Here is a 25,292-nt window from a genome sequence, read left to right as displayed (position 1 = left end):
GAGAAATATTCAACATTAGCCTATCGAATAAAGTCCAAATGGAGCTCCCGGACAAGGCCAGTGTCTGCGTGTTCTGTCACCATCGCTTCAGAGCAACAGAAACTCTTGCTACAAAGCAATCGTTAAAGCGATGCATGACGTGTGAGTGCTTTTAAAAGAAAAACTTAAAGATCTGCAACATATAATTAATATCACTGAATCAAGAAAATAATCAGAAGATTCACCGGCGATGAAAACAATTTACATACAATACCCTGACATCGATGTCACGATGATGGTTCCACATCGTTAGATTCAGGGTCGCACAGACCTGGTCTGGTTTGTAATACAAGGCTAATTATCGTGGGTTAGCCTGGGTCAGTCACTGAACAGGGCTGGACTGGTTTATAGCGAGCGACGCACTGATCCACTTTATCTCAATTTCTTTTTTCTGCTGTTTGGATGTGGAAATGTCTTAAGAATAAAGGGTGATGACATTAAAGCTCGGGTCAGTGAGCGGAGAAAAAGTGTCCTGCTATGATTGAATGTAAACACAAAGTCACAGGGTGTGTAACCGTGGCAGAAACACTAGCTAATTAGCATTACTGTTACAGATGACACAACACGGGGGAATTGTTTGGATTTTCCACTGTCTTTAGTATCACAAGAGTAATGTATAAAAATATGCAGTGCCTAAAGGAGGAACCCTAAGTTTTATGATCGGGTATGTTCTTAATACATCTCACTCCCTGTGTTTAAAGCTCCTTCCCTAAAAAATACTAGAAGTCATGTACATGGTACATGTTTCTGGTGATGGTAATGTACTGACATCGCTGCTCATTTCTGTTTACAAATTTTATATTTAGCATAAAACCTTAAAGAGAGTCTCTTTAAATGTGTGTCACTGAGCTACAACTAATTCATTCCACCTTCCCCGGAGTGTTTCCAACTCAAGTAGCTATTGGCTGTTCTAAATGTCGCTGAAATACATCATCACTGAATTTGAATAAATGGTCATGTGCATGTAATTGTAATGGACAATGTAGGAGAGAGAAACAGACAAAAAGTAAGTTAAAGAAAACATCCTAAATATGTTTAGAACTACAAAGGAACTTGTTTTTGTTATCCGGGCTTGGGACCAGCTAAAGTGAACCAAAAGAGACACTCTGGAGTTTATTATTATAATAATATTATTATTCTTAACAATAATAATAATAATGATAATAATGATCTAGTTAGTTTTTTAGTGCAGTTATTTATTTTACATAAATGGATCAGCCAGCGTCTCCAAAAGTCTTCAATAACACCAGAAAAAGTTTGTCGCTAGTTGCTTTTTTATATACAGATACAGTTGTTGTGTATCTGCTGCTGGTCTCCCTCTCTCTCTTCTGTCTCACCCTCATCTCCCTCTTGTCCTTTCTCTCCCCCCATTTTCTGTGCCCACCTCTCCACTGTCCCCCATTTTTCCTTTCACCCCAACCGGTCGAGGCAGATGACCGCACATCTCTGAGCCTGGTTCTGTCAGAGATTTCTTCCTGTTAAGAGGGAGTTTTTTCTCTCCACTGATGCCTAGTGCTTGCTCATTGTGTGAACTGTTGGGGTTCTCTGCTCTCTTTGATGTTGTCTATGTACAGTGCCTTGAGATAATGTATGTTATGATTTGGCGCTATACAAATAAAATTGAATTGAATTGAATTGAATTGAATTTTTTGAAAAGGCTAAATATTTACTGAAGGCTCTAAGGACCTGAAATGGGATTTCAACAAATATGATAAAGAGTAAAAAAAAAAGAAACTCACTGACCTGAGCTTAAATCCTCTTTTCACATTAAGAGAAAGTGACCCAGTGTTTAGGCTCAGTCCAGACTAGCCCCGGCCGGTTTAGTGCAACTTTGTTCTTAGCCCAGTACATTTCATTCTTAAGTCTAGTTAATAAAATCTGGTCAAAGACTAAAGTAAAATCTGTCATTTTGTAGTCCAGAGAAAGTTTGGACTAGTTTGAACTGGTCTGATTGGATTCAGTCTGGTCCGGTCGTGTCTATGCAGCCACACAGTGGTTTGGTCTGCGGGACATGATGTATCCTCTCCTGCAGACGCAGCGGAACGAGCCCTCGGTGTTTACACAGCGAGCGTTTACACACGGGTACTCCAATCTGACGCCATCCTCACACTCGTTTACATCTGCAAACACAGTTTTGATAATATGTCAATGCCTCGTACAATCACATTGCAAAAACACCGGAACATTCCATCAAATCTACCAGTAGAGACAGAGAGACAGAGGGACAGAGGACCGGAAGACCCAAGAATGAAAAACAGAAGGGACACAGGACAAGAGGACATATGAGAATGAGTGACAGCAGCGGTCTCTTCATACCTATACAGGTCATTGAGGTCATGTCCAGTTCATAACCTTGGTAACAATCACAGGTGTAACCCTCTGCCACACGGATACACCTGCCGTTCTCACAGCCGTGCAGTATCCCACAATCCTCTGCTGTACTCAGGCCGGCGTACGACTCATAACGTCCTGGAGGACAAAACAAGACAGGGACATGTGGGATCATGGAGAGACACCTGCCCTACACACCTCGTTGGTACAAAATGTCCCTGTGATGTCACTCTGAGGACGCGTGTCCTTTTAAACTTGCCGTCTGAGAATGAGAAAACTAAGGACTCACGCTCGTACACCCTCCTTGGAGCTCCTCTTCCTCCTCCTCCTCCTCCTCCACCGCCAATCCTCTCACTAAAAGGAGGAAAAGGTGGTATAGGCCTCCACTCCTCCCCCTCCTCATCCTCTTCCTGCTCTTCGTATCGAGCCCCAGGCAGCGGCGCCAGGCTGAGAGGAGGACTGTTGGGCCGTGATGGAGGAAGAGGTCGGGCACCAAATGCCACCTCAGCTTGAGGGTCATGTGGGAGACGGAAGGATGGCGGCCTGGGTGGGGAACTGTCAGGGGAGCTGTAGTCTCCTTCAGGGTAGAAACCAGTGCTGAGAGACGGACACACAGAAAGACACACAGACAGACAGGTGTTAGCATCAGTATATGAGTGGACACCAGTGTGATTGACAGCTAATATTGTCCAATAGGAGCCTGGTTGCAGGTGATTTCTGTGAACCATTTACAATTTGACATGGTGTTCATCAAATTATGATTCTTAAGGCTTGAAAATGGGAGTGTTTTTTTTTTTTACATGAGCGTCATCATCATCTCACTCATACTCGGGCCTGGAGTAGACTCCATCTGGCAGACCGAAGGATACAGGAGTCCTCCCTCTGAAGCTCGGTGATCTGCCGTCTCCTGCTGGAGAGTAATCGTCATAATCGGAACGAGAGAAGTCTCTTCCCGGAGTGACAGGAAGGAAGGAGTCCGGAGGGAAGGGAGGGAAACGAGAAGTGTCTAAAAAGAAGAGGAGACAGGCCTTCTTTTAGAAAGAAACAACAATGGAAGAAACAAAAATAACACTAAGGAACATTGTTTGTACCACTTGTTCCTCCTCGTCCAGCTCCTGGTCTCACTCCAATGTCTGAACCTGTCGAATCTGGGAAACTGGAAAAGAGAGGAGGAGGGTAGGAGCTGCATAGGAAGGCATAGTCTTCTGCAGAGAGAGAGAAATATATTAATTTAAACATCTGTGAAGCAAACCGCGATGGCGATTGGCTCTTGCTCCCCACAACCATCATGTGGAGGATAAAGTGATAGATGAATTAATGTTTTTTTTTTTTACCTGAGTCGGTGGCGGGACAGAGGGCGCACTCCATCCCCCAGCCATCGCCGTACAGACAGCAGCAGTCAGTGAAAGTGACCTGAGCTCCGATCAGCGGACTCTGACACATGAGGTCAGCAGAAACATGCTGCCAGCACATGGAAAGGTTTTCATCTGCAGCACAGACAACACAAGATGTTATAGAGAGACAGAGAGAGAGAGCGAGAGAGAGAGAGAGAGTGAGAGACAGTGAGGGGATGACAGGGAGAAGGTAGCGAGAGGGGTAGGAGGAGGAATGTATAGACGATGCCTCACCGACGCTGAGGTTGGAGGAATTCACACAGTTCCGCTGCGTGTCATCGAGCACCAGAGGATGCGGACAGCTGCAGTAATACGACCCCACCGTGTTCACGCAGACTCCGCCCACACAACTCTCCTCCTCGCACTCATCGTGATCTGACACACGGAGACAAAAACATGTTTGAAAAGGTTTTCAAAACACTGTCTGTGACTGAAACGTATGCAAAAAAGTGCACTCGCCGGAATAATGCAAAATACTGTGTGTGTGTATGCATGACTGTGTTATTGTATGTGTGTGATATTGTGTGTGTGTCATACCGACACACTCCAGCAGGGTGCTGTTGTAAACGTAGCCACTGGAGCAGTAGCAGTTGTATCCAGGGATGTTGTTCACACACACTCCATTCTTGCACACCTCAGGATGGAAACGCTTGCACTCGTCCACGTCTGTCAAACACAGGAACATCATGTATGAACAGTACATGTATGTAGAGGTGACATGTGAGTGCTGATGTTTTTTTGTGTGTGTACCTTTGTAGCTGAAGGCTCCTGGTCCTGTGGTTACGTATCCTCTTCCACTTGGACACAGCGACAGGAACTCGGCTGCAGAAACACACACAACCGTCTAGCATCCTTCACAGTGTTCACCCTATTTGAACTTTGACACTCTGTGTCCATGCCAGGTGTCTCACCTGTGCCTGTGTGGGGGCAGGTGTGGTACTGGCAGCCCAGACCCCAGCCCTCGCCCACTGTACAGCAGCACTCCTGCTGGGTGGTGTTCGTGGTCAGCAGACTGCATGTTCCTTGCTCAGCCAGGTTGTAGTAGCACTCCCTGAGCTCGCCAGGATGGGCAGCGGGGAGCGGGGGCAACATGGGATCAAAACCCACCACTCCGACATGGGAGGAGGAGGAGGAAGAAGACGAGGAAGTGGAGTGGTAGCTGGGGACCACCTCAGCTGAAGGAGAAGAAAAGAGAACTTCACTGGTTCAGTTTAATAAAATTTGTAGAAGGTCTCTGGAAAGTGAGATGTACCATGTTATTACCTATTTAGACCATTTCTGGCATAAACACTGACCTTGTCAGGACCAGTTGTACTCATGGAGACCAAAACCTAGTTCTAATGTGGCAGAACTATGCCTTGAATTGTGGTTAGGTAAAGGTTTGGGATAAGGCTTTATTGAGGCTGTCCAAATGAATGGAAGTCAATGCAGTGTGTATGTGTGTATGTGTGTGTGTGTGTGTGTGTGTGTGTGCACGTGCGTGCGTGTACCTGGTTGTGCCACTCCGACACACTTTGTGGTCAGGGGGTCAAACTCTCCTTGGTCACACTCACACATGAAGGATCCCTCCACATTCTCACATCGAGCTGAGCCACACACGCCCTGCAGAGTCACGCACTCGTCCTCGTCTGAGAGACACAAGGACACAGGAAAAAAACATGGCTGTCAGTTTGTCTCATATTTCCTTGTCTTGTCCTGTTGTAACTGAACGTGTTATTCATTTATTTGTATCTTTACTTATGGGTAACACCGTCTGTTACCACCAGAGGGCACTGGAGACACAGCACAATGCTGCTGTTTGATTTTGCTTAGCCACAAAGGGGCAAAACACACAGTAGTTGACCAGTGTAGTAGTGTGTGATGTAAAGATATAAGTATAATTGTAAATCTATATAGATATTCATTCAAACATTAAGAATAACACGCTGTTGAACCTCCTGTCTTCTTGATCTGAGGACCCATCAACCTTTATTTGCCCATAACTTGGTACAACAGTAAAAAGACAGTGATGGTAAACGTTATTTACCGACGCAGTCCTTTCCATCAGCGGTGGAAATGAAGCCCTGGTCACACTCGCACAGGTATGATCCTATCTGGTTCTCACAGGTGGAGTGATCGCCACATACCGTCTTATTGACACATTCGTTAATGTCTGGGGGAGAGAGAGAGAGAGAGAGAGAGAGACGAGATTACATTTGTTTTAAAATCACAAAAGAACTCGATACAGTTCTCAACACGACTGTTGTCAACAAAGAGAGACTCACCGACACACTTGCCCGTCTGTGTCACCTGGTAGCCCGGCTCACAGACAGTGAGGCAGCGGTACGAACCAATTGTGTTTTCACAGCGTCGTGACCCGCAGACTGAGCCACCGGACAAGACACACTCATCAACATCTAAATGGAGACATGGAGACTCTGAATAAGCACATATGTTACGTCACCACGGCAACAAACTGTGTCTTTACTCAGGCTCAATTACGCTCAAATTTTGATGAAGATGGATGGAGCGTTCTGTACAGACTGCATTCATTTGTCTGCACGGATAGAGGATGTAATGATACGATAAAACTGAGCAGCATCACCTGCTGTACTTGGCAAGTTGGTAATAATTTTCCCAATTTTTGAACGTCTTCTGAAAGCTTAAAGACAAAATACTGATAAAATGATGCAGTGAATGCCGGAAAAGACAATGGGGGAACAGTGTAATTATCAACAATGGTGGAACTTTTTGAGGATAGACTTGGTAAACTGGTCAGAAACTCAATAACACTGCAGCATTTGCCTCTTCGCTGCCCTATGGTGGAGCTATTGTGGTACAATACGTCATTGACATATCTGATTTCATAGGGGCAGCATCAATGAGCACTAATTCTGACTGGGGAGACCACTGAATTGTAAATTGTGAAAATTGTGTGTGCATACCAAGGCAGGCGGTCTTCTCTGGGTTGGCACTGAAGCCGCTTTGACACTCGCACTTGAAGGATCCTTCAGTGTTCACACAGCGTCCGTCCAAACACACACCCGACTTTGCACACTCGTCCAAATCTACAGAGAGAGAGAGTCATAATATGTTACCCAGACTCACACATCGCTATGAGAAGGCCAAAGATGACATCAGCATTACATCAGCTGCACAAGCAGAAACAGACGTGAAACAGTGAACTCAGTGTGTTTCTGACTTAGACACAGTCACGTCTGAGCGTCACACTGAATATTTATGGCTCTGGTTGAAACAGAAATATATTAGTGTCAAAACACCACAACCATGAACCAATTAGCTGCTGTGACTGCAGCTACTACCCATAAATGAACAAGACAATTATTAGTTTGATGGCACCATACGTCTCTATTTTAGTTAAAAGAAATATGAGACCGATTTCCTACCAATGTGACTCACCAGCGCCACCATTTCATGACTGCTGGCAGTGGTGCTTACCGCAAAGAAATGAGGGGAGCATGTATAGTTATACGTGAAAGGTTGACAGTGGAATTAAAGGCGCACAGCAGTGAAAAGAATTGAAACATTCAGTATTCGTCAGTTAGAAATGAAGATGCATTGATGTCTGTCTTGTAATTCATTGATGATTACAGAATCACAATATTGTGATATTATTATTGTGGGACATGTATCGTTTGTCATATCGTGAGTTATTTCGTGTGATTTCAGCCACGAAATGAACAGTATTTTTATTCTGGTGATGCTGAACTCACCGAGGCAGGACGTCCCATTGTCGCTCAGCTTGAATCCTAGAGAACACACACACGTGTAGGATCCAGGAGAGTTCACACACTCGCCACCAGAGAAACAGAAATCCCCCTCCAGACACTCGTTAATGTCTGAAACACACAAAAACAATATCAGTGACTGTGTACAGGAGTGGAGCTATGTTATCAAGGTACCAGGCAACCTGGTTTCACTACAAACATTCTCAGCCAGTGATCCACACTCACCTTTGCACTGTCTCCCCAGACCGCTGGTCCGATACCCAGGTAGACAGTCACACCTAAACGAGCCGATGGTGTTCACACACACTCGCTCGGACCCACACGTCTCCAAGCTTGCACACTCGTCAACATCTGCAGGACAGAGGGAGGACCATTGCTTTGTTGTAAGGCAGGCGTGGATGTGTAATATGTGTGTGTGTGTGTGTGTGTGTGTGAGTTTGTTACCTTGACAGGAGCCATCTTTCATGGTGTATCCAGGTTGACAGGACACACAATGATAAGATCCTACTGTGTTCACACACTTCTGTCCAGGACACTGAGAGACCTGCACACACTCGTCCATATCTGACCAACACACACACACACACACACGCACACATCAATTCTACATCTTTGTAGAGTTGTATTTCAAGGTTAAGGGTTAAGGCTTACGATAGTGATAATGCCTGTTTTATGCAGTCCAAATTAAATGGCAGTGTCCCAAGAAGAATAGCTGCACTGTGTATGTATACCTGTACACACTCCATTCACAAAGTGGTATCCCTGTCGACAGTCCACACAGCTGTAGGATCCATCAGTGTTCACACACTGCTTACCAGGACACGAGTCTCTGTTCTCACACTCGTTCACGTCTGCAGAGAAGAATGGGGGACGCCATTACTTGTGTTCATACAGTAACAGTTTGTGTGTGTGTGTGTGTGTGTGTTACATACCTGCGCACTGTCTGTTTTTCAGTGTGTATCCTAGTCGACAGGACATACAGCGGTATGATCCCATTGAGTTGAAACACATCTGACCAGGACACTGAGATGGCTCGGCACACTCATCTACGTCTGAACACACACACACACACACACACACACACACACACACACACACACACACACACACACAGACAGTGTGTTGGTCAAAGCAGCTGGTCCCTGTGGAAAATCATATTTCCCCCTATTTCCAGTCACTAGGCAAAGCAATGCTAAGCGAAGCAGCAGCTGTCTGTAGCTGTGTATTTCTGTCACAGATGTGATTTGTCTAACCATTGATCTGTAGATTTGTGTTAATTGAGCAACAGAGAAAATAACTTTTATGTTGATGACATCACTGCTCAGCAAGCAGGAAGCCAGGGCTGCTTTCCCTCCTTACCTGTACAGGTGTTGTTCTGGAGCTTGTAACCATGGCGACACACACATTGGTAGCTTCCAGGTGTGTTTTCACAACGACCGTTGGAGCAGGGAGCCTGACGACACTCATCGATGTCTACAGAAAAGTGACAATGAGAACAAAGGTTTCAGAATCAGTGTGTGAACAAAGTCAGCATTTATCTCTGATTGTGCGATAATTTCTCTGTGTTGTTTGCTAAAACATACCACAGGTGTGTTTTACTGAATATGAAGCAATTTGTGTGATGTTTCTTGCTGGAGTAAACACCACCAGCAACTACTCACCTGAGGCTAAGGCTAGAGCTAAACAACAGACAGCAGCAACCGACAAACCAACAACAGTCCAGTGACCCACACATTTTGTGTTTGTCCTGGCTCAAATTCTGCCCTGATGTGTGTGTTACCTGTGCACACCCTGTTGATGACTGTGTATCCGGGTTTACAGGTAGTGCACCGGTATGAGCCCTGAGAGTTGATACACTCTTGACCTGGACACTGCAAGGGGTCTTTACATTCGTCCACATCTGCAACACACACATGCCTTCAATCAATACTTAACCTTAACTCTTCATGTTTCTTCATGCTGTTGATCATAACTTGCAATGTGTCTGCGCCAGACTTTAGTGCTACAACAATTTTTTACCGGTGCAAGTGTTGCCGATGACCCTGTAACCAAGGCGACAGACACACCTGTAGCTGCCCAGTAAGTTTTCACAGTGACCGTTCCTGCAGGGGTTCAGCTCACACTCGTTCACATCTGCGGGGGAACAGAGCAAGGTTCACACAGACAGCCATGCACACACACACACACGGATACAAACACAAAAAGCAGTGGACGTGACCTTGACAACTCGTCTGCTGGTTGCTGCTCCTGTATCCTGATGGACACACACACCTGTAGCTTCCAATAGTGTTCACGCACTCTCCCACTGAACACAAACCTGGAGACTGCACACACTCATTCACATCTACACACACACACACATACGGTATAACAACTATATCAAACAACATCGAGACTAAGGTGTATATAGCACAGTGTGTGTATTTTACCTTGACAGTATGTGTTCTGGGCACTGGGCTGAAATCCCTGATCACACACGCAGGTGTGTTTCCCACCTGGCTGATCAACACAACGGCCCCGTCCACACACACCTGGTCTGCTGCTACACACACTTTGCACTGCTGCAGTCACACACACACACACAGAACACTTTTTAGACAAAACCTTTGGAATCCCATATTTAACAGAAGAGAGTGAGAGTGTGTTAGTGTATCTGCTTCTGCTGGTACTCACTCTGGACCCTTGTGGGTCTGATCGTTGGGTTCAGCACTGGTCTGTTAGACTGAGGGCGAACCTCTTCTCTCTGTCTTGATCCTTGCTCAGGGTTCTGTGGCTGGACCACAGCAGGGAGAGAGTCCCCTCTAACTGAAGGCTTGACGGGCCGGGACGCAGAGGGCAGACGGCCACCTGCTGGTTTTAGGAGGCCACTGTGACTGGATACTTGAGCCATTTATGCAAAATATGAAGTATTTTACTTCATAAGATTTTCAAGAATGGGATGCACATATGTACATAGGTATGGACAGAAGAACAAACTGAGAACATCATGCCTTCAGCTGCTGGGTGTCATCACTACTACATACAACAGATGCATTAATATGATGTAACATCAGAGTGTCTGTTACCTTGACTACTTGTGGACGGAGGCAGTGGTCTTGGTTGTGTTGTGGAGGACTGACCAGACTCGGCTCGGCTCAGCGGGGTCCCAGTTCTGCCCGGAGTGTGGGCTCTGTCCTGAGTGTTGGTGCTGCCAGACGCTCTGGGTCTGGTGGAGGGCGAGCTGGTGGCTGGATGGGTCTGAGGTGGAGACCGATGACCGGGTTGAGACTGAGGTTGACCCGGTCTCATCTGGGCCCCACTGGTACCAGTCGATCCAGAGCTGGAGCCAACAGCTGTGTTACCGACTCCAGCTGCTGTTGCTCCAGAATAAGAGGGTCTCTGCTGAGGCCTGGAGGCTCCACTCCTTACAACACTGGCTCCAGAATCAGGACCTGAGAGTGGACAAAAAGCTATAGTGAGTTGATGAAAACTCAGCTACCATTATATCAACCAATCAAATCATTGTTAACTTCTAGTTTGCAACCAATTCACTATTGTTATTATCAATCCATGTATCAATTATAGTATTTCCTTGATTAATATATAGAATTTCAGATTAAGCTGAAATCCTTCATCAGTTTCAAATATCGAGCTACAAACTTGTAAAAAAAGTGGATCATAATAATGAGACCAAATTGTAGAAAAAGTCTCTTTGACTCATGACACATGACATTGCCACTGACACAAGTGAGCAAATCAAACACACCCTTGTTCATCCCAACATCATTATAACTACAAGTGTAACTACATGTATATATGATACAGTATACAGTGTATTTCAGATTGCTCTGCTGTAGCTACCCTGGTGGTCGTGGTTGCTCAGGTTCACCAGTTGGGCTCCTCGCCCCCCAAGCTGTTCATTGATCCTTTGGGTGAACTGTACTGTTGAGGGTGAGTAGTAATAACCAGGACCGGCTGGACAGATCTCCTTAAATGCCGCTATAGGATAAGATAGAGACAGACAGTAAGAAGAGACACGTCTCAGTGAATATCTCTAACAGTTATGATGTCTTCACACCAAATGCAACATGAATTTTGAGATTACATACAAAGTGAATCAGTAAAGATGCAAATGTGATGAAAATCTAATGAACGTGAGACATTTGCATCTTTGCTCCATTTGAAACTATTTGAAAAATGTACTCAAATTAGCAGTTAAGCAACCAGTGTTGATATTTTCTTCCTGATGTTGCATCATTAATGGATGACAAATTTACTGTTGCTGTGTGCACACAATCTAGCCCAAGCATTAGCCCCAAGTGGGTAGCTGCAGGTTTTGCTTAGTTATGGAACTCGCGGGAGTAATGCAAGTAAACGCAAGTGATACAGCAACCACAACTCTACAAGACCAACATGCTGCTGTGCTGTGTCCTGAAAATGTATCAAATTTCAAAAAGCAAGTGAAGCCAATGACGGGAATATCTCATCTTTGCTTTGCTTGTGTAACACAACATAAGTGGTGCTAAATTCATTCTTATCTGCATTTGCTAGCATTTGTTGTGTATTTAATCAGAAAAATAGTTTTCCATTAGGTATATTCTCATGCATTACTCCACTTCATCTGAGCTGCTGACTAACAGGGTAACCAACCTGAACCAAAGTATGGACACCTCTGGCAGTCTGGTCCCCAGGCTTTGCCAACTCGGCTGCAGCAGCAGATCTGTTTGGTGATGTTCCTGAGGATGGGTAATGAGCAGGAGGATGGACCCAGACCAGAGCCCAGAACCCGATGACACTGACCCTTCTCCTCTGATATAACACTGTGGGCTGGTGGAGAACACACAGAGGGAGACAGTTATTAACTTCCTGGACTTTGTCTGGGAGCCCAAACAGACATTGAGCTGAGGCATCGGCAGAGTTACACATGCAGTGTCGGCACATGCGTTTCTCGGGTCCATTCAGGGTGAAACTGACATTGATATTCCAACACAACAGCCTTGACAGAGATTCAAGCAAGCACAGATGTCACAGTGTCCAAATGTCCAGGAAATAACTGCAGGAAAATGATGCAAGAAGAACATGAAAACAGTGACACTTGTTGATGAGGCAAAAACCTTCTTTAGTGTGAGTAAAGGTGCTATATGCAGCTTTTTGCATTGACACCATTCATGATGGCAGATATACACATTTACAACAACAAGAGGTAAGATTTTAAAATGTTTGGCCCACTGCAAAGATAGATCTTCAACCAGACTGTAAAAGAAACTGCAGATTATTTTGGATGCACACATTTTCCTCTACTGCCACCAATGTGATATGACTAATGATTACAAGGAACATCCAGAAGGAATCAGGAATTTGAGGATCTTGTTCCACTGAAGGACACAAGACCATGTCTACAAACTGCCCTATTCCCTGTCTTTCCTGGTTTAAGCCACACAAGGCAGTAATGACACACCCAGAAGTACACGTCAGTATCACTGCAGCGCGAGGAGAAGCTAATGCTAAAATGTTAAAAGGTCACCTTTGAAAGGTTCAAATATTCAACACTGAGCTTTCCACAAATTCAAAAGTAAATATTACCTAGTGTAATATGCAGTAGAGAAGCAATGTGACACTCTGTATGTTGTTATTGAGCCACTGCTTTGGTTTTTGTGCTTTGTCTTTTGCTCACATGTACGGTAGGAAACTCTGGACCTTGCATATAAGTACTGTATGTGGTTGTTTACCACATTCATTTGAACACAAGCCTGTCATATTCATCTAACCTTTCTAAAAGCTCAGAGTTCAAGACGTCCTGTACATGATCTTCCATGTCATAATTAACAGGTCGTACTTAAACGCAGCAATCCACACAGATAGTAATGATGCTCTCAGTAGCAGCAGAAAGTCATTCAAAGCGTCTCGCTGATGGCGACCCTCCTGTTTTACTTTCACAGAGGGCCCTTCACCTCGTAGACTCTGATATACTGTGACATATCTGTTACTATGGTCTTCCTTGGTGTGAAATGCTGGTGCCATTAAATGTAGCCGTGAAAATCAGGTGTTTTGCCAACACAACAAAGACAGAGAGACAGACTGTGTGACAGACCATCATTGAAAAGACAAACACAGCAAACTCAGCCAAACAGCCACAGCGATGTTTGATGACGATGTCCTTGATAGAGAGTTGGACGAATGAAGCAAAATGAAGTCTCCCAGAAATTCCATTTATATACAACTGTAATAACAGTGTTGTGATTTTCATACATGTTGTGTAGTCACTGTGGGTTCACAACTGAGAGAACAAAGTAATCTTGAAGAAAATTAACAACCTTTTATGTTAATTTTCTTCAAGATACGACACTAGTGCATGTAAAAACGTTGTCTCTTGCTAAAGGGCATCTTCAATCATAGAAGATCCTGACGTCTGACAGAGGGCCACAGTGACATTTTCACATGTGGACACTAAGAAAACGGTGCTGCCCACTAAAAAGTCAGATTTGTACATGTTTGTCGATTTGAACTCCCATATAAATGTCTTGTCCAGGAAGAAAAACACACCCGAACATCAGAGAGCAAACACACAAACACAGATAAACAGAGCCATCCACTGGCAGCACAGACGATAGAGATGGACCAAACAAACCAGCGTTAGGCTTTGATTAATTACAGCGTTGTCATTGGTCACCAGGCAAACCAGCATCCAGGCTGCAGAAGATTCTCCTCATTGAATGCCGGACAGAATAAGCAGATCAGCTGTCAGACTTCAAACAAACCATCTGAGTGTTAAAGTCCACTGAAACTCAGAGGAACTTAGGAGTTATGTTCACTTTAAATAAAAATCTTCACTTTAACCAGGACAAGGAGATTTGTTCACTTTAACAAGAAAAGTTTCAGTTCATTTCGAGAACAAAGACATAATCATGTCTACTTTGACTAGGAAAAAGGTTCTAGACACTTTTACTAGAACAGAGTTCTGTTTATTTTAACTCGTAAAAAGGTTCTAGACACTTTTACTAGAACAGAGTTCTGTTTACTTTAACTCGTAAAAAGGTTCTAGACACTTTTACTAGAAAAAAATGAACTAAGACAAAGAATCCAGTCTGCTCTCTTAAAAATGACGATGTCTGCTGACGTCTGTTCACCACGTGACGTTTTGGAAGAACAGGAAGTTTCACCAGGTCAGACAATTATGCTGACTCTGCTTTTTCTCAGTACATTCAAAAAAGAGTGAATTACCAGGTTTCAGAAACAAATCTCAACTCAGATGGAATCAGGAAGCCATGATCTGGACTCTGCGTTATTCCTCTGTATGTGTGCGTGTGTATGTGTGTGTTACTTACAGATGCAGATTCCATGTGAAGCGTCGAGGATGAACCCCACCCTACACACACAGCTATAGCTCCCCCTGGTGTTCACACAGATCCCGTTCTCACACAGCCCCGGCTGGAGGCACTCATTCATATCTACACACACGCACACAGGTAGTACAAAATCCATACGACACAGACACACACAACAGCAGTGTGTAACAAACTGTAACGTTCCAGTGTGACACTTTAGATACTGCAGTATCAGCAGTAAGTATAAAGCAGTACTGCAGTACATAGTATAATACTATGCTGTGAACGTGTGTCCTCATGTCACATGGTGTTAACAACTGGCCGCCATGTTCACAAAATCTGAAACCAGCTCTTCCACCTGCGATTCTGTAAAAGAAAACGTGTGTGTGTGTGTGTGTGTGTATTCTTCACACTCACCGACACACTGAGTTCCATTGCCGCGTTCGAAACCAGGAGGACAGCTGCTGTTGCCTTTACCTGATGACAGTTAAGAATTGATTATTTGCAAACAAACTTGCAAACGTATTATTGTTGTTTAGGTCCTGGTTCGGAGGGTTAGGGTCAGAGTGAGCTTAAATTTTAGATTTGACCAATGGCAAATTATCCATGCTGAAGTCATTAGAATCCATCTAATGAAGAATCATCATTCATCAATCAATCATTGATTCAGTTATGATTGTTAAAATGTCAGCAGATTATGTATTTTGCAAATCATGCATAAAGCCCATAAGTACAATTTAAAAGGAAAAGAGATCTTTAATAAATCTAAAATTCAGAACTCAACTTAAGGAAAGATGTGTCTCGGTAAAGGGAAAGATGTATAATGTCTGTTTTTTTCAAGAATAAAATAAAATAGTAAAATTTGACCTTAGTGGACATTTGGTCTAGAATTTAGTTCATAAAATATCAAGACATGATTTTTGTAAATCGCTATTTGATGTGGACATCATTTTAGCTTCAGCTGCTAAATCAGTGAAGTTTAATTGTAGAAAAGAATAAATATATACATTTGAATACTGAACTCTGGCTGTAGCTTGTGTTAATAGTATAAAGCTTTATTGGTGTGTGACTGTCCTCCTGCTCTAGTCTTCCCCTGGTTCTTGCAGGTGTGTGGATGGAGTTAATTAACATAAATGAAAGCACCTGGTCAGTCTCCCTGTTGTGCTTAAGAACTGGCAGTCACACTCTTCATTTCCTCTCTGATCTTGCTCACTGACTTGGGGTACTTGACTACGGGGTATTTTTTTGTTAGTTATGTTCAACATTGCTTCAATGTTTGTTTATCTTTTTTTCAGATCTGTTAATATCTTGTTAAAACTGCATGACTTGTAAGTCAGGTTAAGAGAGGTGTTTGTGTAAAGTGTGGATGTTTTTCTGATTTAGTGTTGGCGCTGTGTTGTGTTCTAATGCTGCTGACGTGATGGTGATGTGATGATCGATAATTGCACTTTGACAAAAAAACATCAGCAACTGGGAGAACATTCTTGTATAAAGGCTTTGTTTGAGCCATGTGGTGTTTGAGATAAACACGATAAACAAGCAGAATTTGATTGGTTAGCACCTGTGTTGGTATATTTGCATAACATGTTTTTGATACTTGAAAAGTTGAATATTTCTCAATGTTGCTGCACGCACCACAAGCAAAATTAAACACATTTAAATAGAAACAGAAAACAATGTTTTTCCATGGAGGTCTCAGCTCAGTATGTCTGAGTGGTTTGTGAAGCTGAACCTTCTACTTCTATGAACAGAAATTGTATACAACTTTAAAAATGATGTTGTCATTAATTTATTATTAGCTGCTGTGTTTTCATTGCCTGAGACTGGGTGCTTTATATTACAACAGGGGTGTGTCCTCTTCCACCGAGTCCACCATGTCTCTATGTATTCAGTTGGTGAACAGATGCCTCTAATGCCTACACTGTGGAAATTTAACATAAGGTTGAAGCCTTAAGTTTACACGATACATGCTGTATTGTCAAGAAAACACAAGTGTAGAGCTGAAACAATTAATCGATGAATCCATTACTAAATTAATTGACAACTATTTTGATATCACCCTAATCGGTTTGAAGCTTTTTTCATGATTAAAACAAGATTTCCAATAGTTTAAGCTTCTTAAATGCGAGTATTTTCTTCATTTCTTTGCTCAGGATAACATCAATCATTAAAAGTTAAATTTTGGTTTGTGGAAAAAAGACATTTGAGAACATCATCATTTCCAGGTTTGCCGAACACCGATCAACATTTTTTAAGGTTTTCTGATATTTTATGGACCAAACAATTAATCGATTAATCGACAGATTAATTGATTATGAAAATAATCGTTAGTTGCAGCTCTACACAAGTGGTTGCAAAAATACAAGGGAATGATGAATGAAACTAGGATTAATTGTCATTTTTTTATGTTGTGCTTCTTTTATTTCTTCTCTCTGATGAACCACTATGTTCTATTCCTGTTGGATTTTAACCTTCATCCTCCAGTGCTGGTCTCTGATTGGCTGGGGTGGCTTGTGTCTCTTGAGAATCATAGAGCATATATACAGTATGAGTGTGTGTGTGTGTGTGTGTGTGTGTGTGTGTGTGTGTGTGTGATTATTGCGTCATTCTTTCTGATTTGACTGATGTGAGGTTGGATGCCAGCATGTGAGGTAACACAACTTCCGTGTGTCTCAAATGTGTGTGTGGATACAGCTCCGTGGGCCTACAGTCCCACAGAGCTGCATTCCTTAAGTGTTAGTCAGTCTCACTACACAAACATGAAGGCATCATTACTGGTGTGTGTGTGTGATAATGTCAGATAGTTGCATAAGAGGCAGCTTTGTGGACTCAAAATATTTCAGTCATAATGTTTCACATTTCCACAGAAAGAAGGAAAAAGGGAAAAGCCATTTTAAAGTGCTGTGTGTGTGTGTGTGCGTGTGTGTGTATAACCTGTAGTATCAGGACATTGGACACAGTCGGTAATCCCCCAGCCCTTCCCGATGCCTCTACAGCACATTTCCTTGCTCCTCAGTCCAGGCAAAGGAGAGCTGCACTGCACACACACACAAAGGTCAGGATCTTTATGGAAACAGTTCAAAAAAATACTCATACAAATGTTTTGGGATGGAAGGTCGTGGTTCTCTGTCTGCCGATACTGACACGTTTTATTGCATTTATTGTAAGACACTCTTTCAGACTTTATTTTTTTTAGGTTTCTTTGCAGCCTAGACAGGAAATGCTGTAATAGTCCTGTGTGAAAATGAATGGATATACAGTGTAGCTGCTTAGGAGAAAAGCCAATAGGAGGTGCCTTGTCTCTCTCTCTGAACTGCACTGTGACACTGGCCCATTCAAAGTAAATGAGAAGCATTTCAGTTGAAGCTTTAACCACACTAGTATGAGTGCTGCATTGTTCTGGTTTGTTGTTCTGCTAATCAATGACTGATGTGGACTTTTCTCCGAGCCTCATTCAAATCTTCCACTGTGACCCTGGTTGTTTTATGTTGAGGTGACTGACCCTGCAGCAGGACGATCAGCAGAAATACATTTACAGAAACATTCAGTTTTAACAACTGATCCTCTAGCTTCACCCTGAGGACAACCTTTATATCTAGATTTCCTGCACGCCTGTAGTGTAGGGGACACTGTAATAATTGTTGATAACAGTGTCTACTCCCTGCTTTTTCTTACCTGTCCATCTCTGATCTCTCTGAAGCAGTACTTGAATTCAGAGTGCTCGGTGTATGTGCCATCCCCCCTCACTGTCTGAGCCTGAACGCCCAAACCAGCTGGCGCCGGAGCACCTGCCGATCCGGAGGAGGACGAGAGGGTCCGCAGGGCGGGACTGTGTCCAGACACCTGGATGTGGATGTGAAGATACAAACAAATATGTATCAACAGAAACATTTGGTTTTCATCGAGGAGCAAATACTCAGAAGTGCACCCAGATAGACACAGACAAATTGTAAACCAAAACCACATTGACAAAAATGTTTTCAGTGCTTCGAAACTCATTGACAAAACCTCAAATGTGTCACATGACACAAATCGAACATTCAGTCAGTCAGGTGGAGGTTTGATGTTCTCACCTTCAGAACCTGGTGGATCTTCACACTGGCTTCAGGGGGGTGATGCACTCTGACCTTCACCATCGACTGACCAGGAGCTGCACATGCACACAAATGCACATGTTAAAGGCACACCAAAGCAAAGCAATTTTTCTCATTAAGCATCTTGGACATCTGTGGATTGCTGAATCATGTGATCACGTGTTTTCTTACATGAGTAACGAGAACCAACTGTGGATTACTCTCCTGGGGCTAATGCTAATCAAACTACATTCATACTTAACATATATACATTTACTAATTTCTCAATCACTTTAAGACCCAGGTTTGCGAGTTGCGACCCAGGTCTTTTGCATGTCCTCCCTGTGGACATGCAAAAGACTAGATCTAGTGACGTAAAATTGGCATTCATTTGCATCTTTGCATTCACTGTATCTATCATCATGTGACTCATGAGAGACAGTTAGAGACCATTAGAGAGAACCTTAATTTGAATGAACTACACAATCTGACATGTATAACTCCATATACAACTACAAGAATAACATATCTGGTTTGTTTTCAAACCGTTTACTATGGAAAAGCTACTAAATACGTTTTAAATTTTAGGTGCCATGGTTGTTTTGAAACCACATGCCTGAATTCATATAACAGATTAAAAGGGTTGGACACTCACCTCCAGACCTACCAGAATCCTGATTCTGTCCCAGGGGCAGGAGAAACTCTGTCTGAGTCACCTCCGGATTGGCTGCGGAGGCGGACAGGAGCACAGGCTTGAAGATCTCATTGGTAGTGGCTGGCGCCGCAGGGTTAGCAGCCGACGTGGGTGCAACTGGGATCTGGCAAAACTTTCCGGTGAAGTTTGGCGGACAGAGACAACGGTCTTTCTGCAGACAGACACCTCCATTCTTACAGAGCAGTGGGCAGAGAACTGCAGGAGACACAAGATTGATATGACATTAGCAGTTAACACATACACTTGTGATCTTGGGCATGATTAATGCAATGTGAAAATTTGCTTTAGGGTTGGCGTAAACACAAAAACATGAAGAGTTAAGTCCAGCCCTTTAACTGAACTGCAAAATGTGAGGAAACATAATCTCCCGAACACAGCTGACAGTGAAGTTTATGAAGTCAGAGTGAACTTTGACCATCAAAAGCGAACAAGTCCATCATGTTTACAATGGGTTCTGTGTGAGGCCTGGTGATGAGTAGATGTAAAACAAAGCTGTTGGAGCTGAAGGAGGTGAAAGTGGCCCGGGCGCCAACAGAACCAGCCAGCCGCTTCCTACTTCCTGTTTGAGCTTGTTCAACAGGATGTTGTGTATTGTTACCCAGAGTCCAGTTAATGAGCCTTTCGTCCAACCCCAGGCCTGAGCTTCAGGAAGGAAACCTGTGACTTTAACACTGCAGAAACACTGTATATACACACATGCTGCGCTTATCATTTACTGAGTGATGTGTTAACACGACATCTGCTTATATGTAAGTACCAGAGTGTGTGCGTGTTTGTATATAAACACAGTGTTTCACTCGAGGATTTTATGATCAATCCTGCATGAGGTCATAAACATGGACAACAGTGATGAGAAGCTCTGAGGCCTGAGCTGTTCTTGTTGTGATTTTAATGTAGGAAAGATTCCTTAGATTCCACTTCTGAAGAGACCATGAACTGTGTGTCATTTCAACTTTTTTGTAAATGTAGAATGTCAAAAATGTGCTGCTGCCTTCAAATGGTGTTGTGTTTACCATGTTTAGAAGATGGGTCCATTTGTAAGTCCCCCCCATCCGAGTTCACGAGTTGTTATAGTTGTGTCCACACTTTCAAAAATAGCAGGATCCATTGAAGTTGAATTGAATGTGCAGTTCAAGACTATTTGATTAGAGTTAAACCTCAAATGTTTAAGCCAAAACTGAGACGTTTCAGAGGAGAGGTGGTTCTTTTAGTGCAGCATTTGAATACTGCTTCAGTACTTACTGCAATACTTTCAATGTGTGAAGCCAGTAACACAACAGTACTGTTACTTAACATGTGGTGATTTATAAATTTGATAAGTATAATTTAGAGTTTCAATGGAACCTTTTCCTGAGTAACTTTCTCATCACTGCCATTGTTTATATGAATCTATTTGTGCTTCAGCAAAAGTGTTTGCATGTGTCCACACCCTTTCAAGTGTGTGTGTGTGTGTAATCTCTGTATGTGAAATATTTTGTTTACTTAGGTTTTGTATAACACACACAGATGTTCCACATGTGTGTATTGTGATGTAAACATTGTGACCTAATTATTATCGTGGACACCACTCTGCAGATGGACTCCATCACTTGTTTTTTGAAGAAACTGGGGCCGACCAAAATTAATGACGAACAAACCACAAACAGGGAGATTAAACAGATAAAAGAAAAAATGAAAAGAAATAATTCTGACACGCTTTTATGACTTAAACATTATGTGTCTCTTTATCTTAAATCTTATTAATCCCCTTAGGGAAATTATTTTCTCTGCATTGGACCCATTCTAGAATTAGGAGCAGTGGGCTACCACACTGAGTAGCACACGTGGAGCACCTTGCTCAGAGATGCCCCAGCCCTTTGACCTGGTGGGGACTAGAACCAGCGACCCTCCAGTTACTAGCCAAGTTCCCTTTCGACTTGGCCATGGGCCGCCCAAAACAATCTTCTATTGTTCTCTAACATGGAATATAATAGAACATAACTGACATCAGCTGTTGAGGAAGACATTAAACTACAGGCACTTCACGCCTCAGTAAAATGTTTATTGAAGTTATACATTAAGTGGAAAGTGGGATCAGTTTCCCATAGACTTCCAATCAACATCCATCCAATAACTAGTGTTTATTGGATATATTCTTATTTCCTGGATGACTTCAGGAGGAAACTACATCCATTTTTATACAGGTCTATGTTTGTTACTCATCAGCATGATGCTTCATGTGTTCTGTTATTGTCCATTATTTCCTCTTTTCTTCTCAGTGTTTGGTCTCCTCCACCTCCTCTATGTTAACCAGTTGATCCGACTGAGTCTGCACTCTCTTGATACTCAGGTTTATTTATATTATCTAACACAGTGAGATAGAGATCTCATTTACAAGGCTGATCTGGCCAAGAGGTCAGTCTTAATAAATATCGCAAATACAAGAAACAGATAACAAACAATAAAATAAAATAAAGAAAACAGTGGTTTAAAAGTGCAGACAAATTGCCAGTTAAAGAGCAGGAGTTGTGAACGCAGTAGCAATTTTAAGAACACAGGTCACTGGAAGATTATTCATCATCTTAGCCTGACGGTTTTTGTAATTTCTTTCAGTTATGTAACATGTTTTTCTAACTTTAGTAACATGTTTTTGGTAATGTTTAATTGATTCAACTGTTCTCTCCATATAAACACATCCCCTCCTGTTGCCCCTCTGATCAAAGCCAAATCAGCAAGTGGTTATCTGTAATACTGTAAATCTGGGCTGCTTTTAAAACCATTTTTCCATGACTCACGAATACTCTTGTCACAGTCTGTTACTGACAGACAAGTATAGAAGCCAATTATCCCATGTGGTCTAAATGAAATGATTGGTCGTGGCCATTACAGTATTGACAGGCTTTTCTGTAATTCAGAAAATTCTGAGAAACAAGAAGGGGGGACCAGCTGTTTGGATCAAGGGATTGACTATTTGACCTCATGATGTCATCACCTCCTCCCTTGTCCTCAGTCTGTGTGTTATGTTAATGATGAATGAAATCCATATGTCAGTGGTGCTCCTCCTCTTTCATCCATCTTTCTTTGTCTTAACTTTTGCAAACATATATGACAACTAACATGTCCACAAAAACACCAGTGATGTGTTTTTGCTGCACTAATAATGTGGTTGTGACGAGTCAGGCCCAATAAGGCATTAAAGAAGAGGTCATGTCATATTATTATGAACCTGAACCTGAGCTCTAAACTGTTCTGCTGCACTGCAACAAAAGACAACAAATGCAATAAAATCTATCAATATGGACGTGGCCTTTCAAAGATGGAGAGATTGCTTTGAGTCATCTGTTGAGTATGAAGCAAGTGTTTGTGTCCATGCTCATCTGGTGTGAGAAGCTCAGGACTGACAGACACCATCTCAAGATGTTAGTATTTAACCATTTTGTAGACTCTCATAACCATGTTTTTTTCATGTCCACCATGACAAACTGACAACAGGATGCTGCAAATTGTTTCAATGCACTTATTAATAAGATCCATACGCCGGGTGGCGTTCTTAACGCCTGCAACTACCAGGCGCTTTTTTAAAAGCCACAGAGACTTTAGGGAGAGAGGAGACAGAGGTTTGACTTCTGAGTGAAATCACAGGTGACACTGACTTCAGTGACACTGATGTAATTGCAGAAGCTTTTAGTATTTGGAAAGTCATTATATTCTGTTCTTGGTTACAGTTTGGTCATGTGTAAGATTTAGAGGGATTTTAATCACCTGAAAATGAAGAACCATCATGATTGCTTGCAAAACAGTGCAACAATTGCAATGAAGTGATTCCAGGTGAGACTGAAACCATGTGTAAACATGCTCTGAAACATGAAGCTGCCAGACAGGAAGCAGATCCATGGCTTCAGATTTCAAAATAAAAACATGTTTTGTACAGTCTGAGGACAGTTCAGATCTCAGAATAACTTAACCAGCTCTGACCTGGAATCAGTTCAGTCTGCACAACTATTCACTGGCTCCAGCTCAGACTCTGAACTCTGCCAACCATCAAAGAGCCGCAGGTCACATGATGCCGCTGGAGCAGCTTCACACATTTCACGTGTAACCTGTAGAGATCAGATGTTTTCTGCTGCAGGTCAACACTCCGTGTTTTCAGTCTGTCCAATGAGGCAGCACCAAATATGAAAATATGAAAGCACACCTGTGGATAAACTGCACGTGTGGTGACTTTACACTTACAGCTACAACTTTAAAGATAGATGAAATCACTGTTGCCCATCTTGCCTGCTTTATCTCGCCATGAAACATTCAGTTTAGTCCATTGAGAAAATCAGCATTTTCGGCTCACTAGGTCACAGTTGCTGGTCTACTGCTGGCTTATTTTGCAAGTTTGCATCACACTGGTAAATCTGAATGAAGATTTCAAACACCAAAGTCACAAATTTCCACATTTGAAATTACTAGAGGCCACATTAAATGAATAACTTCATGTGCTGTGATGTAATGCTGATTTTCTCTATGGACTTTGGTGTGGGGGAGCAAGTGGTTTACACAGCAACACAAACCTCAGGTTGTTGTTGTTGGAAAAGTCTGTGTGATGGCGAGATAAAATTATAAATTTACTCTTAAGATGTTGCAGACCTGAGCTACTGTGAACTTTATTAGATGAGTGTTTGTTTGGTGGCTATAATCTGTAATCACTGAGAGTGAGCCTCCATGTCTCAGGCTGGTTTTAGGCATAGAGGGCACTCATCGTACAGCCACACTTCAAAAACATGAAGTATCCCTTTAAGGTCAGAGTTAAAAGTTGAACTTACAAACTCTGAAGCCTGGTCCATGGGAGCTGTCTCTCCTTCCTTCTCCCTCTTCCCTTTCTCCTCCTCCCCCCTCACTATTGGTGCTGTACAAAGTTGTCACGTTGCCTCTCTCGCAGTAGTTGACACATCGGTCCTGGTTGCAGCGCACCTTGCAGATTGTCGGCGTAAACATCACCTGGATGGTCTCCAACCCTCCTCCACCTCCTCCGCCTGTGAGCGTCTGTCCATCAGCTGGCAGAGGAGAAATGAAGATGAAGAGGATGAAGATTAGGGACAGAAAACAGCAGAGTGGAGGCTGCAGCATGTCGACTGTTGCAGTCAGAGCTTCTGAGTGAGTTGCATCGTCCAAACCTCTCCCATCTAACTCCTCTCTTACTCTACCTCACTCACCTCCCACCACCTCTCTCTCTCTCTCTCTCTCTCTCTCTCTCTATCACTCTCTCTATTTCTCTCTGTGGGGTTGAGTGAAAACAAGTGTTGCAAGGAAAAACCGAGGGAAGGAAGGAAGAAGAAGAAGAAAATAATGAGGGACTGCTTCCCCCTCTCTCTCTCTGCACTCTGTTTTCCCTAAACACTCCCAAGTGTGAGAGAGTGAGCAACAGACTTGAGCTGGAAAAGAGAGAGAGAGAGGGAGAGAGAGGGAGAGAGAGGGAGAGAGAGAGGTGGAGAGATAATTGAAAGCAGTGTGCAGGACTGGGCCAGGCTCCAAACTAAATGTTTAGCAGGGATCTGGTCCATCAGTCCACACTGAGAGAACGAGAGAGAACGCGAGAAAACGAGAGACTCTAACTCTCTCTCCCTCTCTCTGTCCTCCCCTCCTCTTCCTCTCTTCCCTCCTTCATTTTCTTCTCGTCTTTTGGTTTTTCTGGTATGAACAGAAATAATCACAGTTACATAAAAGACAACAGGACATTAAAT

The 25,292-nt window shown here is 43.0% G+C and overlaps 1 protein-coding gene across 4 annotated transcripts; it reads right to left on the bottom strand.

Moving 5' to 3' along the window:
• Nucleotides 1-1,639: 1,639 nt before the first annotated feature.
• Nucleotides 1,640-24,951, bottom strand: LOC122773767 (latent-transforming growth factor beta-binding protein 4). Of its 4 annotated transcripts, none has more exons than XM_044032674.1 (35): nt 24,375-24,951; nt 19,525-19,779; nt 18,870-18,946; nt 18,472-18,639; nt 17,731-17,833; nt 15,214-15,273; nt 14,797-14,919; nt 12,122-12,298; nt 11,333-11,470; nt 10,558-10,923; nt 10,166-10,342; nt 9,922-10,053; nt 9,711-9,836; nt 9,512-9,625; nt 9,273-9,392; nt 8,852-8,965; nt 8,425-8,544; nt 8,224-8,343; nt 7,937-8,056; nt 7,718-7,843; nt 7,478-7,603; nt 6,689-6,811; nt 6,029-6,160; nt 5,791-5,916; nt 5,255-5,392; nt 4,676-4,939; nt 4,515-4,586; nt 4,302-4,430; nt 3,999-4,139; nt 3,705-3,857; nt 3,462-3,575; nt 3,193-3,376; nt 2,660-2,967; nt 2,356-2,508; nt 1,640-2,159 (listed from the first exon to the last, which is right to left on the bottom strand). In XM_044032674.1, the coding sequence occupies exons 1-35, from the start codon at nt 24,676-24,678 to the stop codon at nt 2,017-2,019; spliced, it is 5,346 nt and encodes a 1,781-aa protein (XP_043888609.1). In that variant the 5' UTR covers nt 24,679-24,951; the 3' UTR covers nt 1,640-2,016. The 4 variants fall into 4 exon arrangements, with proteins under 4 accessions (XP_043888609.1, XP_043888610.1, XP_043888611.1 ...); XM_044032675.1 differs by having other exon boundaries at nt 10,166-10,339; XM_044032676.1 differs by having other exon boundaries at nt 3,199-3,376; nt 24,375-24,948.
• Nucleotides 24,952-25,292: the final 341 nt, after the last annotated feature.

Source organism: Solea senegalensis, linkage group LG8 (assembly GCF_019176455.1).
Source record: "Solea senegalensis isolate Sse05_10M linkage group LG8, IFAPA_SoseM_1, whole genome shotgun sequence".
Classification (NCBI taxonomy): Eukaryota; Metazoa; Chordata; class Actinopteri; order Pleuronectiformes; family Soleidae; genus Solea; species Solea senegalensis.
This window is presented reverse-complemented; position numbering and strand designations above follow the sequence as displayed.

Excerpts from the sequence above, each read along its gene's own strand:
- LOC122773767 (XM_044032674.1), bottom strand. The coding sequence starts at position 24,678 with ATGCTGCAGCCTCCACTCTGCTGTTTTCTGTCCCTAATCTTCATCCTC. Across the intron at positions 10,924-11,332 it reads GAGCAACCACGACCACCAGG|GTCCTGATTCTGGAGCCAGT; the intron begins GTAGCTACAGCA and ends GTCCACTCTCAG. Across the intron at positions 3,576-3,704 it reads CTGTCCCGCCACCGACTCAG|AAGACTATGCCTTCCTATGC; the intron begins GTAAAAAAAAAA and ends CTCTCTCTGCAG.